General features: G+C 36.1%; 1 protein-coding gene across 4 annotated transcripts in view; it reads left to right on the top strand.

Moving 5' to 3' along the window:
• Window positions 1-32: 32 nt before the first annotated feature.
• The window catches only part of XRCC4 (X-ray repair cross complementing 4), a 184,955-nt gene continuing 167,912 nt past the window's right edge, over window positions 33-17,075 (top strand). For 3 of the 4 annotated variants that reach the window (XM_062018237.1, XM_062018234.1, XM_062018236.1), the window contains exons 1-2: window positions 33-84; window positions 13,556-13,705. In XM_062018237.1, coding sequence (XP_061874221.1) covers window positions 13,567-13,705 — 139 coding nt within the window. In that variant the 5' untranslated portion in view covers window positions 33-84; window positions 13,556-13,566. Of the gene's footprint in view, window positions 85-1,058; window positions 1,177-13,555; window positions 13,706-17,075 lie in introns of those variants that run through there. The other variant, XM_062018235.1, reaches the window with a different exon arrangement.

Genomic DNA, 17,075 nt, shown 5'->3' with positions numbered 1-17,075 from the left:
GCCGCCGGCGGGAGCGCGGTTTTTTCAGGCAGGCGGAAGCGGAGGGCGGCCGTGCGGGAGGAGGAGCAGGAGGAGGTGGAGGAGGTAGGTCTGGGCGCCCCGCCCCGCCGGGACTAGGGGGTCGTCAGTGGGTCAGGGGCGAGTAGAGCTCTGTCAGTTCTCACCGGTGCCTCGGCCTTGTGGGGCCGCAGGCCCCTTGGAGCGGGCGAAGGGGCCTGGCCTCGCCTCCCGGGGCCCGGAGCGGCCCCAGTGTCTCCGGTGCTAGGCCTAGGGCAGCGCAGCCCTTCGGCCCTCGCCTGCTCGCCAAGAGTACTGTTTTTTAGTTTGGTAGTTTGTTACGTTTGTTTTGACATTGATTGTTTGTTAGTTTGTTGAATTCGTTCTGTCAGCTCACGGCGGGTGTCGCATGGGGTCCCGTGCTCCGTGTCACCCTTCGCAGCCCTGTCCGGCGTCGGCCTGTGGGGCAGGGAGCGGGCCGGGGTCTGAAGGTGGTGGGAGATGGAGCCCTATATCTAAGCAGTATTCTGCCCTGCGGCTTTGAGCTGCTGGCTAGTGAAACGGAAGAACCAAAAAAAAAAAAAAAGGCCTTAACGAGGCTGCTTTTTAAAAGTCATCCTTTTTTTTTTTTTTTGTGCTGTCAAAGGTCTGTTTTTCGTTAGAGTAAATTCAGGCTGGCTTCCTTTCAGGAGGTAATTGAGAAGTGGAATGAGCAGAGCCTAGTCTTTCCAGGCTGGTCTCCAGTATTTTTGTTCGTGTCCTATATTCTCTCCCTGTAGAAGTTTTCAGCTTCTTTCATTTTCTGCACTTGCTCTTGACACATCGAGTTGAAAGTGCTTGGGTAAACATACCATATTTTCTTGTCATGACAATATGCTTTTCTGTAATTAAAGACACAATGCTGTTAAAAGACCTAAGTCTTTTATGTGTCTGCCCTCATGCATATACAAGAGAACCCTGTACAACTAAAATATGCATTTACTTTTGCATTGTCAGCAGTTTTGGTGACTGTCAAGCTACACTAAATGGATAGACCTTCATTTTGACTTGTTATTAAAAAAAAAAAATGTTGTTAAAAAATTACCATGCATCCTGTGAGGGACTTCACTGATGATGAGGACTTCATGTGTTCTGACCAATTCTGTGGAAGAACTTGATCATGATTATTTTGTGTTTAAGGTAAGATGTCTAGGTGTTGCTGTTATGCCAAACCTCTGTTCTGAACAATCTGATTGTTCGATGAACAATCTATTTTTCTTTTTATAGATACACTTTATCTTAAGAACTTAAAAAGCATAATCCCTCTCAAAGATAATGACACTGTTTTGAAGTCTCTGTCATTCTGTTCAGCACTGGGGCCAAATTGCAGGCCATGTTTAGGCTTTTCCCCTGGTTAAAGGCAGAAAAATTCTTCATGCTACCAGAAGCTGGAACAACAGTTGCTATACCTTCAGAAGTTGCCTTAGGAGGCTGCAGATTAATGAGAGTATGTGCATAAAATATGTTTGTATAGTGGTAAGTAGTATTCTACTAAAACCCAAGTACTTTAAGACAAGTGAAACAAACATACACCTTCCACTTGTAGTGCTCTTAGTGTCTTCTAAAGAGCAACGTCATTCACAGTAGTAACTTTGGTAGCTACGGTTTTCAGTATTCTATGAATTTGTAGTTTGACTCATAACCAGCAAAATGACTTGAATGTTTCTCAATGTAAGCAGATGTAGAATTCAAGATAGATTTTCTTGGATAACTTATTTCCATCCTGTGGATTTGAGCTGTTTTACTGAGTTTCTTACTATTCCTGAGATTATGTAAGTCTAGTAATTATAAAGGTTCATTAATTTGCAAATTTATCCATTGATTTAATAGGGAATCATCAAGATGCACGGTCATTTTGTCATAACATGTTCTTGCTTCTTATTCCTATTTCATTTGGGAATTGCATTCACAAAAAAACATCACAGGTGACCGATACAACAGGTACCTCAGTATTGTGTACATGATAAATATGCAAGTGTGTATATGAGGTAAAAAAAAATACAATTGCAAAGGAGAGATAAATTGAGTTGTTATTTTAAGATATGGTACTTCGAATGACTGGCAAAAGCTGATAATGCTCTTTTTTTGTTTTGTACATCACACTTCCTTTTGTTGTTCCTAGTATCTTTGATGACAAGCATGAAAGCCAAAAACTCATTTACATAGTTCCTACAGCTACAAATTTGTTCAGCTCTCCCACTGGTATAAGAAGGTATAAGGTACATGTCGGATATGTGTTATTCAAACAAACCTATAGTGAGCAAGGTAGTGTTCTGTATGCTGACAGTGGTACTGGAACATGGCATTTTGTTTGCACATAATGTTTTGAAAAAGTTTCTACATTTAGGTATGCCTCTTTTTTCTTCCTTTTCCTAGCTCCCTCAGTGACTTAGCAGTAGTGCCTACTGTATTCACTATGGTCAGATGAAACACAATAGCTGTAAAATGCTTGGAGGTTGCAGCTATTCTGAGGAAGAATGAATATTCATCCTCAGTCTTCACATCAGAGGAGCTTGGGAGGAGTATTTTAACTTAGTATTGTAACCACACATTTTATAGACACTTAATGTGTTTAGTTACTGTATGATATGGAAGGTTCATATAACCATGGGGATTCCTAGATCTTAGAGTCTCATGATAGGTTTTGTGTTAATTATTGTCTTCTGTCAGTATGATGAAAATAGTCTGTGAACTGCATAGGCTGTTGTTTTATAGGAATTAACATGTCTTGAAAAACTGTGAGGAATGAATATGCTGGCTGTTATACTATACTTGATGTGGCTTACACAGATCCTGTTTGTAGTCTGGGATGCCTTTATTTCTTGGATCACATAATGGTGGCTATATTGTCCAAACTGTAGAGGGGGAGCACTTGCCTATGACTTTATATGCTCAACAGTTTTGACTGCTGTTATACAAAGCATTTAGAATGATTTGTTATATGAGCTATGGTACTTCAGGAATTGTGTTGACATTGTTAGGGAAATGAGCTGAATAGCAGCATCTTGGACCTGCAAGATCATTCTAATGTTTCAGTTTGTGAAGAACTAAACCTAGTGAGCTAGATTTTAAACACAATTATGGTGTACAAAGATGCATAAAGAGTTTTCAAAATTGCCTCAGCTTTTAAATTCTATTGATTTCAAGCCTTTGTCTGGACTAAAACTGGTACATCTAAGTCATTACTTATAACTTGCAGAACAAAGCTTTTCCATTAAGTATTATTTAAAAAGGAAAAAAAAAGAAAAGATAAAGTCATATACAATTCATAGGCTGATGCCAGGGTTACTGCACAACTTAGCAAGGCACTCCAGCTTGTTATAAAACAAAAAGACAAAACAGTTGTAACATTCTTGTGGCCTTGCTGTAGAAATAGTTATGACAGGTGACTTCAGCTTCTCTCAGGTGTTGCTGCTGCTGCTGTCTTGCCTTTCCAACAGGTTTGCGGGAATGCTGAATAGCTTACAGTTGTCTGTTTTGACCAATAAACTTCCATGTTAGTATGGGAGAGGTCACTGAAAATGGTTTACTATACTGCATGCTGACTTCACTATATTGCATATTACACACTTATGTATGTACAATGAGCCATACAGGGTTACTTGCTGTTTTGTCTCAATGCTTCTTTCTGATGTCCTTGTTATCTTTCAGTGCCACTTGAAGATGAGAAATTTTAATCCTTACCTCTTGTCACCTAGGGCTTAGCAATAGTTGGAGAATGTTTTTAAGAGGTCATATTAGGGCTTAGGAGGCCCGAATGAAAAGCATCACACATCCTTGAAGAGAAGTGGAATCACCAGGAGTTTAGGGTGAGATTTTTCAGAGTCTCAAACCTCTATTTACGTGTTAAATGTTAGTAGGACACAGCTGTGATTTCTTTGCCTATATTTGGCAAAAAGCGTGTAGTGCTTGCTCTTACTGTGGCAAAAATGTCAAATAATTTGCATGCAAATTTAATTTATGAACTGGACTAACTTCACTGGATAACAAAGAATCCTATGTAAAAAGCTATTGTAAAGTACTGTTAAATGAGTAACGAAATGAACATTTCTGCACCAAAAAGTACGGTTCACTCTAGATCCATCCCTGCTCCTTCTGCTGACTTGGGCTATGTTCATTTCTTGAGTTAAGAAACAGTGTCCTTTACCTCCTATAAATCGTAAATCAGGATATCATTGCGAATCTTAATCCTTCCCACCTTATTTGTCTTTATATGTGAGATGGAGAAAAAGGAAAGTTGGCAAAAGGCTGTTGTGAATTTGAAGTTAATTATTGGAATTTAGTATCAGATAATGTCATCATAAAGACTGCTGTCCAAGATTTGTCAAGATGTACAAGGCTTATGTTATAGTACTATGTTGACACAAGCTAAGGTGAAGTTTAGAAGAAAATTACTACAGAAATTACTGGTTGCTAATCTAACACGGTCAAATCTGATCAGCATAAAGAATATACTTTGTGTGAAAAGTTCCAAGTTGAAAAAAAATTCATTATGTGTGTGCCTAAGCAAGGACCTCTGGTGTTACTGTCTTCTCAGGCATACTTGTAATTTGACAAAAAATTATTTGATTAAACGATCCAAATTACAAAGTTTGGAAAATTATTGGAATATTTCTGCATCTGCTTTGCAGACTTCTAGGTGAGTTTTGTGGGAAGAGATGTCTTCCAACAGAGGAGACAGATAAAGAAGAGATTGTAAAATAAATAGGTAAAAAGGGAGACCAATCCTGTGTGGTTTTAAGAGTGCAGCGACTGAGAGATTTTGTCTTCTTGATCTAGATATCAGTCAAATTGCCTGCTATCTTGGGATGGAAAAAATAATGCAATTATAGGAAGAGTGAGGCTATGTATCCTATCACAGGCTACATTTGTTTTTAAAAAAATGATTCAAATTATTATGAAAGGGTTTTTTTGTTTACAGGTCTACAAAAAGATCTTAGAGGCTGCCCTTTTTCAGCACAGTAGCTGGACAGGAAAGAGGGAGCGTGGGGCTTTCCAAATGCTGTCAGCTGTGTCAAGCTGATGGTGTAAACTTCACAAAAACCTGAGGAGAGATTTCTGTTGACTGAGCCAGAGAGAGAAGCTAAGGCAGTAGTTGGAGGGAGCAAACTGTATTGTGTGGACTTACATTAAATTTCTTCAGCTGTGAAAATGGAGCTATGAAACATTAATTTACAAGATGCAGCATACAGTGGCTATAGACATAATGGAGATTGGGCAGAAATGTTAATTTCAATGAAAGCCAGACATTGCTGTCATAGAGGATAATTATTTTTTTTAGATAAGAGGCAGGAAATTAGCTGAAGCATTTGTGTGTGTCTTAGTAACAGACCTACTTGACTTACATTTCATAATCTTCTAAAGGCAATATTAGAGAGAAGGTGTTTTTTTTCCCCTTCACCTTGGCCAGGGAATTATGTAGATGAAGACTGTGCTTTGTGTGTTATAGTTTTTCATTAATCTTGTCTGTTCCAGGGATTTATTCTATTAACCTTGACCATCCAAAAAAATAGCCTTTTTCCTCTTAAAGAGATAGAAGATTTTTTTTTTTTTCCCAGTATATACTGTTAATTGGAGGTTAGGATTTTTATTTTGGTATTTACCAATATAAAACAAATAATTGCATTTGTGACATTGAACAGGAGGAAGATGTAGTGCAGGTACTGTAACTAAAACTTAAGCAGTCTGTTGGATCTGCAGAGAACTCAGTCTTCTTCACAAAGGGCTGTGTTTTTTATCCTCGTGTACCTGCATTAGTTCAGACTCATCGTATTTGTTCTGTGGCAGTGATTTGCCTTTGAGGTTCTGTTTAGCTTCTGTACATTTGAGAAGTGTGACACAACATGCAGTGAAACTTAAGCTTAACTGAGGTTTATTTTTTAAATATTTTTCCCTTAAATTTGTTTCAATTTCTGCTCCCCCCCCCCCCTTTTTAGTATAATTGTTCATTAAGAACAGATTTAATTTATCTGTGAAAGTAGTGTCTTGAAACAGCCCTTTTGAGACCTCTATACTGAGGTCTATAATCTATACTGTTACGCTTTCCTAATGCTAATTGCCATCTCAGTTCAAATCCTAGTGGCATTTTTCCACTGGTATGCTCCTGCTTTGTCCACATGTTAGTCTGCAAATTTCTTTTCACTCCAGTGCAAGCTAGCATTCTTTAGTAGTTGTGAGGGAAAGCTAATATTGAAAAGCTGGCTTCCTTAAGTAGACCTCCTGTTTGACATCAAGTGTCTTGGGTAAGGATTTAACTTTTGAGAATAAGTGGTAGTGCTGGATTTTTTTTTTTTGTCCAACCCTTAGTAAGGAAAAAAATCACCTTATAAAAAAGTCAGGAAAACTCCTTAGAAAAACAGAGAGCTGATATGTCTCAAAAACTTTTTTAATGTTTTTATGTATAGATCTTAAGGTGTAAAAAGTGCAAATGACTCTTGTGAAGCTCTTTATGTTCTCTTTCCTTTCTAAATGCAGTTTGTAGGCACAGTGCTGATTAAACACAAGATAATAGATAAAACTGCTTAGAGTATAGAGTCAGCGGCCACTGAATTTGCTATGTGTTAGTGGAACCATATCCTTAGTTTATCTGTTTATTTTTTTTAATGCAAAGCTGCTTGTTTGGTCAGAGCTTGCTGAGATTGTGGGACTTGTGCACTGAGCACCCTCTTTGCTAACATACTGCTATGTTAGTAATTTTTGGATTTGGACCAATTTTCTCCTGCTTTGGTGTGTCCTATGTATGTTATCATAAAACCTAAGCTAAACTAGTGTCTCGCTTCTCTATGGATTTATTGCCTCTTTTGAAGGTGCTATGCCATGAGGTACCAGCATCATATAATCCTATGTGTATTTACCTGTCATGCTACCTGATAAGTTGAATCTCATGACTTGGCATTCAAGGCAGATTAAAGAACCAAAGCAAAACCTTTCCCCGTCTGTGGAAACATTTGAAATTGATGTTTAATGTGGGTGGATGTGGATGGATGCCTCTTTGCCTTATTTTCAAGCTCTGATTGCTCAGCCTAATCTGTCAAAAAAGTAATCAATTTTCAATGCAAAGTGACAAATGTAGCTGAGTAAAGAGCTGCAAAATTGAAATTTAGGTACATTGAAAGTGAATATCTTAGTTCATTCAAAATGTCTTTTAAATTATTTTTCTGTGGGGGTCAGATGAAACAAAATTAATTACAATGTTTAAATTAATAAATTAAATTATTGTGAACTCTTTCTTTTCAGGAAAATCAGTGTTACCTTTTCCAGTAGATACATAGCAAACAGAAAGAAAAACATAATAAAACTTTCGTTGAAGGCAGGGTAATGCAGGTATTTTTTCAAAGAAAATGCCTTAAGAAACTGTTTATCAAGATAAAGCAATTTGGACTCTAAGCCTATTTTTCATTATTAATTTGTCAGGGATGTGAAATTAAAATAATCGATCTCTTTGAAAAGTCTTGGGTGTAGAGGTGGAGGAGGCTATGTAAGCTTTCATATTTATATGATCTTTCCTATTTTATGAAATTTGGGTTTTTTTGGTTACTGGGCTCAATTTTTCAAAGCTCTTCAGAAATCTTACATATAGAATCATACTCATCCACGTCTAGATGACACTGATTTCTTTGTTTCATTATCTTTGGAGATCCCTTGCAACCCTACCATTCTATGATTCTATGATTTATAATTTTTTCAGATTTGTTACTTTTGCTTATGGAGCTATTATGGATTCATTAGTAATGAATTTATTGGACTTTATTTTGTATTTCAAAAAAAACAGTAAGTCAGACTGTTTAGCAGAATCCATTGCTCCCTGATGTTACATCAAACACAGAAACATATCGAACGGAGTGGAATTATAGTAGACCTATATGGGGACTCAATAAGAGAAAATAAAGGAAATCTGTAGGACAGATTTGTTTTGTGTTGAATATCCTGATAATACTTAATCCTGAAGACAGACGTGTTTTGGAAAACAGATGATACCTCAACGAGACTATTACATTATCCAAATACACTTCAAAAAGACATATGTATCTTGAGTATTTTTGGATTGGTGAATGGTGGTTAAAACATGCTGCTTATTTTTTTAGTTCCTCAACTTTCCCATACTCATATGGATAATACTGAGTTAATACTGAGCAGAGATGCTTTTTGGAAATGTGACTAAGATACTAGGTATTCCTGAATCTTGGCTCTTAACCGATTGTATACAGCAGGCTTGAAAATTGTGTCATGGAATTCTAGAGATTTATTTCCTTTTTCTGTTTATCTGCAGAACATGTAATTATTTTAGTGTCATCTTTTCAGAGAGATTATGAAGAAATTGATATGTATTTAGATTTTTTCTTTTTTTTTTTTTTAATAATTTTAATTAGCTTTCTTAATAAATAGTTTAAAGTTGAAGTTTTCAAGGGAAGGCAAAACAGATGTGGCTTCATGCCATCATTGGCTTTGGTAGGGCCCTGGAAACCCAGGCTGACCTACTGCAAAAGTAGAGTTGTAAAATATTTGTTGGAGCTTGCATCTCCCAGAGGCAACAAAGGTAGTGAATTGAGTCTCTTAGTCATGCTTGCTGAAACTGCATCCCAGATCTTCCCACTTAAAAGCTGGTCTGGTGGTTGTTCTTGATCCTTGCTCAGTTACATATATTTAATAAATTCAGTAAACTTTTCCATCAGAAAATACATAAGTTATGTGACTTCTTTTTTTTTTCATGGGTTTATAACATTCAGTGCACCTTGATTTAACTAGAGAAACCTGATGATTTTTCTGATAGAGATTTTGGAAAGTGAGGATTTGACAGCACACACACAATGAATTATTAATCTTGTGAAAAATTCCTAAAAAAAGGTGAAAAATAAATGTCTGTCCTTTATGGAAATCTCTCCAGGTACTCTCTTGCTCATACATGTCTGTATAATTGCCCTTAAGCATTTACTTTAATAGATGAAGACCTTTTTAAAATATATATTTTTTTAAAACCTTGTTATAGCTTAAACTCTCTCCTAATACAGATGCTTATAAGTAAACTTGGCAAGCCTGGATGCTGGGAGTTGGTAGTGGGTTAGGTCTGAAACTTCAAGAGGATGAAAGACACCAGGGTGGGCTTTGCCTCCGGGCTACAATTAACATCAAAGCTTGTTAGTAAGATTCCTACTATAAAGGTTGTTGACTGTCTACTTCCTTCTGTTTCTCCTCATTTACTGCAGTCACCAGCTGAAAAATAAGTCTGACAAGGGTTGTTCCTTATCATGGATTCCAGATCTTTTGTGGCAAATGTTGCATATCCTTTTGGCTTGTAGAGTCTGACAAGCTCAAGACGCCTTTTTGTTGTTGTTGTTTTGTACAATTGCACAAAAAGTATGTGTATGTTTTCAATCCTTTTGTGGCTGCCACAAAACAGTGGGAAGCATGTGGTGCAAATATTAGCCATGTGAGTCTTACTTCTGCATTTGGGTCCGTGAGGACCATATACTGATTCCAGCTGTCCTGAAGTTAATCTCTTGATCAAATGTTATGTAGAACTGACTTTTTTAAATGGGCCATTCACCCATCTTCACAAAGTTATAAAGTAATTCATTCACTTCTTCATATCCAGTGCCAATTTTTTATTAATTTCATTTATCAGCAAGACAAAATTGCATTACTGACAAAATTATGCTGCTTGTGCTTTTAATATAAAACAAAATTAAACAAAATAACAACTAGATACAGTTCAGCTTGTATGTAGTATAAAAATGCGTTAGTCCCCGAAATTTGATTAGGAAAACAAAGGTCTTTCAAAATTCTTTTCTTTGGTCTTCAGATATCTTTAAGTTACAGCTGAAGGTTATCGTCCAATCTTTCTTCAATGTCAAACAATTATTATGGCCAAGAGAATAGGAAGCTTGTTGTGAGATGTGATAGGAAGGATATAAAATTGCTTTCTTTGTGTTTGTTGGTCCAATCATGTTCTTCCAAAAAGGAAAAAAAAAGAAAAAAGGGGAAATCCTTATTAGGTTGATAGTAGTTCATATGTTAACTGAAGTTCATTAACTGAATCACATATATTAACATTATTCCTCTTGAAGTATTGGAGTAAATGGAATTTTAAATTGAGATGAGAGAATATCGATTTGTATGCAATATTCATAGAAATGCCTATAAATATAGACATTATCTTACTTCTGCTATAAATTGTGGTAACAGCTAGTTTTAGTTTTTAAAAGTTTAAATTTTCAATAACTCATTTACAAGTAGATACAGCATGTCCTGAATAGTAGCTGTTCTCTGATTATATGTTAACCATTCAACTTTCTTTTGATTATTAGATTCTGATTTGTAGTGTATGTTGTGGTCAAACCAATGATAGAAGGGATCAAATTGTAGACTTTTTAATAGCAGTGTACTGTATGTGCTGGTCTTCTGAAATCACTGTCGTTAGATTTTTTTTTTCCCCCACCTCAACAAGAAAGCATTTAAATTAATTGTGCCATTAGAAAGACATAGTAGCTATTTCTGATTCCTAAGTGGCCTTCCGTGCATAGCTGCTGAAGTTTGGAGCACCTGCAGCTGAAGGAGTTTGGAAAAAAAGCCATTAGTCTGCCTGAAAAAAAAATGAAGTGCTGAAGTTCAAAATATTATCAATGATGCTGTGTTGGAGCAGCCTAAAAGATTTGGCTTTTGGTCTATGCCTAGTGCTATCCAAAATAACATATAAAATTCTTTGTAAACCAGTTTTAAAAGTGTCTTGTTTATTCAGAAGCAACTGTGTACACTGTTTGTTCAGAGAGTAGACTCCAGTCAATTGCACAGCAGCCAACAGCTGATTTCTCCTCAGAAAGAAACATTGCCTAATATAGATCATAGAAGCCAAAGACCGAAAGGGACAAAGTGATAAAGATAAACAGCTCAATCCTCAACTGTTCAAAGACCTCAATAAAGCCTCTGATTTACATGTTTGGGGTGGGACTCAACTGTTCCCACCTGCAAGCTTGTCTCACATCCTTGGCTATAGCAGGGTGAAGTGCTGGTATGTGGTGTGACCTCCCGTGCCCCTCAGGCAAAAAACACTGGCTTTCTTATGGCCCTAATCAATCAGTTTCTCTGCAGCTTTTGTTTATCATAATTGAGGGAGGAAGAAAGTTCTGACTAGTCTCATTTTATTGAGACAGTGAATGGAAAGAGCCTACAGAGGCAGTGTTTCTGGATATTGAATAGCACTTAAAGGTACTCCTCTGGTCTAATAGATTCAGAGATGCTTTTTATACTGCAGCAACAAGGGTCTGCTTTCAGTAGTTTAGTTTGTAGGATAGCTATAAAAATGTCTGGTTTTATGCATTGATTTTTTTTTTGTATGTTTCATCAGTAGCTGGACTGTAACCAGTTGGAGCATTAATAGAATTCTCATTGGTGTCCCTACCTTTCCACCCAAAAATGTGAAAGTGAAACTAACTCTTAAAGTTTCAGTTATCCTTTATTCATTATATTTTTGGCTACATTTCATAATGAAATTACGGCTTATTTAAGATAGGGACGTTAGTAAAATCTTAAAGCAGTACCAGCTTCTACAAGCTTGTGTAACCAGTTCTTATGGAGGTTCAGGTCCTAAGTTGATGTGCCGTTTTCAGACCCCTTTGCCAATACATGGGCAGTTACTTGGTTTGCTGAGTGTCTGTCCCAGAGTATTTAAAACAGCTATGACTTTATACCTCAGTTGTAGGTGTAGCTTTGATGAATTGTTTGAGACAATAGCCCAAACAAAGAAATAGTTTGGCATTTGACAATTTACAAACAATATTTCTAGTGGGACTACTTTTTGAATGTAAAAAGGAATAATTTTATGTAAACACATGCAGGGCTGTTGACTGGAGTTTTGCATATGTGTTGGTAATGACAGTGATTTATCCTGTTGAATAATTGATCTTTCAAAGCTTTATTTTGATAACAAGTAGAAATGTACATAGTTTTTTTCATATTTGGAATCCACTCTTGGAGTTTAACAGATATTAATGTGAACAGTAACAATGCAACTTATTATGTTGCAGCCTTGATGCTACAATAACACTCCAGTATGTGTGTACATATAACATCTTCTCCGTGGAAATGGCTAAAGAAATGTATATACAATGACCTTTATTGGATATGTGTTATTAGTCTTCTGTATTTCTGGAGAGATAGCCAAACTGAAGTATTTGTAAGGTGGGGTTTGGGTTTTTTTTTGGAGTCTGAATTTGAGGAAGGGGAGATGGAGAATCTGGTTTGGCAAATCTGCTGTTTTTGTGCCCCTCAGACTTTGGAGGAGTACAGTGTTTACCCCATCAGCACTTAGGGTAGAAACTCTGGTAGGAACATGATCACCTCATGTACAAAAGTATTTGTTCTGTGAGGAGCCACATCTGCTTGGCATGTTGCAAGCTGATGAGGTGATGAGAGCATATAGTAGATTAGTTGTAAGAGAGGAGTTTCAGTTTACTTAAATTCTTGAAATATACAGCAAAATATTTTTTAAAATGTTTAACAAAGTTATTTGTGAATCCAGTGAAGTATCTCATTAATCTTATTCATATCTATAATAAAGTTTTGTATTATTGACAATGTCTAGCTGTTAATGCAGCTTTATGCTTAAACAAATCTTACATTCATATATTTTACTGCTTTTGAATACTATGTGCTTATCCAGACAAGGGGCAGGCAGTTTTGAACACTCCTGAGCATTTTAAACATTGTTGAGCAAAGATCAGATACATTGCAGACAACTGCAGTTAAAACTGTTCCTCCCAACCTGCAAACGCCAACTTTTTGGGAGGTTGGTGGCGGTTCAGTATGTATCTAGATTTGGCTCACAATGCCCAAGAGCAAAGAAAGAACTTCCCTCTCCAACTGCTGGAAGAACAGTATCCCCTCAGGGCCTGAGTTGTGCCAAACCTGATAATGTTGAGTTATTGCTACACTTTAGATGGGAAACTTGGTAGAGCTTACAATACCTAACTAGTCAAAACATCATGATAATCAGTGCATGTAGTTTAAATGTCTGAGTTATGTTTTCCCTGCTTTTATTAATACATGCTGGCTTTAGTGTGTGAGTGAGCATGTGGCCTTTTTTCATTTATTTCATTGTTTTTTAAAAAAAAAGCATTCTCAGTGAAAATATTGTATGTCAATGCAAACCTCAGAATTGGTTGTTTCTTCATTCTTCTGTGGAAAAAATTGTCAAATACAACCTCTGTTTTGCAGTGAAGCTTAGTAGCATTTTTTCCCTTGGCAACCTTCCAGATTTATATTGATTATTTTGTATTATATTCCATGTGCTGTATTTGGGTGATAGTGGATGGTAAGTTAAAAACATAGCTGTGGGGAAGGGCTTATGTAGTGTAATTTTCTCTTCCTCAGCTTCCTGACTTAATTTGGGACTATTCAAGTATATTTGATTGTTGGCATTGTTCTTTTAAACCTTACTAATTGTAAACCAGTTTTCTGTTTGGAACTATACAGCTTTGGAAACTAAGCCATTGACTATAACAAAACTGTCTTACTTCCTAAACAGGTCTGTGCAAAATGGAGAAGACTTTGAACAGAATTCATCCAGTTTCAGATCCAGAAGCAACATATTTTCTACAAGTATCTTGGGAAAAAGATTTAGGCATTGGCTTTGGTGTAGTACTTAGTGATGGCCAATGTGCATGGACTGGAACAGGTAATAATGGAAAGAAAAAAATTTTCACGTGCATTTCATCTCCCATTGGTGGAGGAGGTGGGGTTTGTGGTCTTCTTGGACATATTTAGAGATCTTTCATATCTAGAAAGATTGTATGTCAAACCTAATATTAATTAATTAAGCATATAGATATGCAATATTTCCTTCTTTCTCAAGAAAACAGTCTTGAAGTACCACTTTGGTGTCTTCTCCAGATCCTTGAAATGGTCATGCAAGTTCCATTTGCAAATTGTATTTCATGAAGCATTTAATTGCAAATGGTTTTAAAATATTTTAATAAAATTTTAATTATTAAAGGTAGCTGTATTCAGGTACTTAGGTGAATTTTTTAGATGATTGAGAGACAAAATATTTTTCTTCCTGGTCGTAAGTTATCAGAAGAAAAAATATAGCCTGTGGGAATTTTTTTCCTGACTCATAAACCTGAATAAGAGGATGAGTGTTCTCATACGGCCATACTTCTCTCACTCATGCCTAGTGAAAGAAGGAAAAATTATGTGTTCGTTTAGAAATGTGTCAAATGCTTGATCAAAAGTTCTTCTCTCAGTGGCAAAAATATTTCAAAAAGTGTAAAGAATTATATATATAAAAAATATATTTTACAGTATATTAGACACAAAAATATTTTTCCGGACTTTTTCCTGAGTTTTAAGAATAAATGTCCATGTAGTTCCTTCCTTCTTCCTGCCCAGTGGATTTTATTTTTCCCCTCTTCCTACATAAGCCAAACTTTCAAACAGGCCTGAGAGATATATACATATATATATATTTTTTTAAATGCTGTATATTTTTGTGTATATGTTCACCTGTATACAAATATATATGTGTGTATATAATTCCTGTATATAAAAAGAAGCTTAATCATTCACTAACATTCTTTTGAATACAGTTTCTGCACTTTTTTCTTTCACACCTAGGAAACAAAAATAACTTAAAATATATCCTCACATATATTAAATATGCTTTTCTATATTCCATTTAACACTCCAAACGTTACTGATTTGGAATTTATGCACAAATACATATATTCCAGTGCTGGTTCCTTCTAGTCTGATATGAAAGATCTTCCTTTCTTGATCGGACAAAAAGATAGTCAAACTGTATCGTTTGAAACTGACAGATAGGATGTTAAAACTGATAAATAGTTAACTAAATAAGCATAACTATTTTTATTGTTTAAAAGCTTTTCTGGTTGTTCTTATGTAACTTGAAAATACTTAACTTAAAATTCACAAAAAGTTGATTCTTTAAATGTTACTTTTCTAAGTAAAAATTATGTTACTGCAACTGGAAGACTATAGAAAAAGTGAGTAAACACAGTTCTCATTTTGTTAACTTCTTGCATCTGGCAGAGTGGCTGATGATCACTTCCCAAAACAGAAGACCACTGAAAGCAAGATGACCTCACTCTATTAATAGGAAAGAAAGAAGTGCACAACAGTTTAGTACTGGGTACTCATCCAAAGGAGAGCGCTTCTGTGTTTTTCTGCAAGAATCTGATACATTTTTAAGGAATTTTTATTCAATTTGTAGTCCTTTGAATAATTTTATTGGGAGTTGAAGTTCTTGTTTATGATGCTTTCCTGCTTCACAGATTTATGTTTTCATACGCTCAGTGTTTTTTATCACTTTTTCTCGGTTACTGTATAATGTTTGTGACTGCTTTGAGATTCTAAATTCAAAATCTCTGAGGAGTGAAAGTAATGGTCAGAAAATTCTTGCTATGGAAAATCTCTTTTTGATTTCCCATGCTGTGGATTATTTTGCTTGGCAAGGCTTCCCAGGAAGTGAATGAGAGTTGCTGATGGAATTGTCTTTTGATGTTTTTTGTATATTTAATGTGATGGTAGAAAATGTTAGGAGTTCTATTTAAAGAAGGGCTAAAAAAAGGGGAATCTTGCAGGGAATGAGAAGCACACCAATATGCAGTATGGTCTAATGTACTCAGTTGGTATTGGTTTAAAGACGTATGGATTGTATGGATTTATACATTTCATGTTTCTCTGATTGTTCAGTTCCTCTGATGTTCAGAAAAATGCAGCATGTACAGGCACCACAGAAAAAAACCCAATGTGATGCTTTATTACAATACATTGATATCTTTGGGTTTTTAGCTTTGTTATTTTCATTAAAAGTCTGTTTTTTCCCAGTGTTGAAACCATTGTGCTAAGCAAACATTTTTTGTTAAGTATTTCCGACTTAGAGGGTTTTTGTCTCTTTTTGCCTTATACTGCAAGGGATTCCACATTTCTGCCTGTACAGTTTTAGAGGAACTTAGGGGGATTACTGACATTAGTGGCCTTTTCTCTCTATACTCTGTCTAGTGTCCTGTAGAAGAAAACTACTGAGGAAACGATTGGTGGCTGTAGTTTATAACAAAATAGAAATGTTTTTATGGTACATTTCTTGCCTTTCTTCTCCCACTCAGTTCTTGCTTTTTGCAATGGATGCTTAGCTCTGCAAGATGAGTATTGACCAGCACTGTAGCCCTAGTTGTTCACCAGCTTGTAGACGTAGTGTTTTTCCTGACAATAGTTCCACTATATCAGTCTTTATGTGGACATTGAAAGTACTGCTTGAGTTTTAAAAGAACAGGGTGCAGCTGGCAATTGTTAAGTCTAAACCTTTCTGCTAACATCTATTTAATTCTTAAATTCTTCTTTCATTTTAAGGATTTAAAATAGTTTTAAAAGTTTTATTTTTTTTTTTTTTAATCTTGGAAAATACTACTATTACTTTGTCTAAGATACTTCGGTATGTTCAGTTACTTTGGGGCTGAGGGTTGAACACTTGGCTTAAAATGAGGTATGAAAGAACTGATAGTATTGCAATGGCTAGTGTAAGTTTACAGCCTCCAGATTCGCAGCACTGTTAGTAACAGTACTGAGTCCTGTTCTGAAATTCATACCTGTCAGTCTTAATGCAAGAGAATTAATGCCCAGCTGACTCTGACTTAGCCATTGCTAGCTTGTAGGTCTTTTCATGTTTGCAGTGCTGTGTGCTGGCATTGCTCTTCCCTATGTCCTCATATGCCAGCTGCAGATCTGTCTAGTGTACAGGGAAGGAGACAGTGTTGCAGCATTGCAGCTAAAGAGCGTGGCTTTGCACTCAAAGACATGTTTGTAGTACAAGTATTAGCTGGCTATATATGTGGCCCTCTGTCCTACCCTCTTTCTCTTAATGTATTAGTAAGAGATTGTAAAATAGATGATTGTGATGTCCATGCAGTGAAAAGAGCATTCTATTACAACTTGATCCATTTCTGAGTCCTGTGTCTCCTTTCTTATGGTTTTAGAAAAACTTAAATCCCAACTTTTTCTTCAATCTAGCAATACTGATTATGAAGTTG

The sequence above is a fragment of the Colius striatus genome, chromosome Z, assembly GCF_028858725.1.
Source record: "Colius striatus isolate bColStr4 chromosome Z, bColStr4.1.hap1, whole genome shotgun sequence".
Classification (NCBI taxonomy): domain Eukaryota; kingdom Metazoa; phylum Chordata; class Aves; order Coliiformes; family Coliidae; genus Colius; species Colius striatus.
The sequence above is the reverse complement of the archived record's forward strand: the minus strand, read 5'-3'. Positions and strand labels throughout refer to the sequence as shown.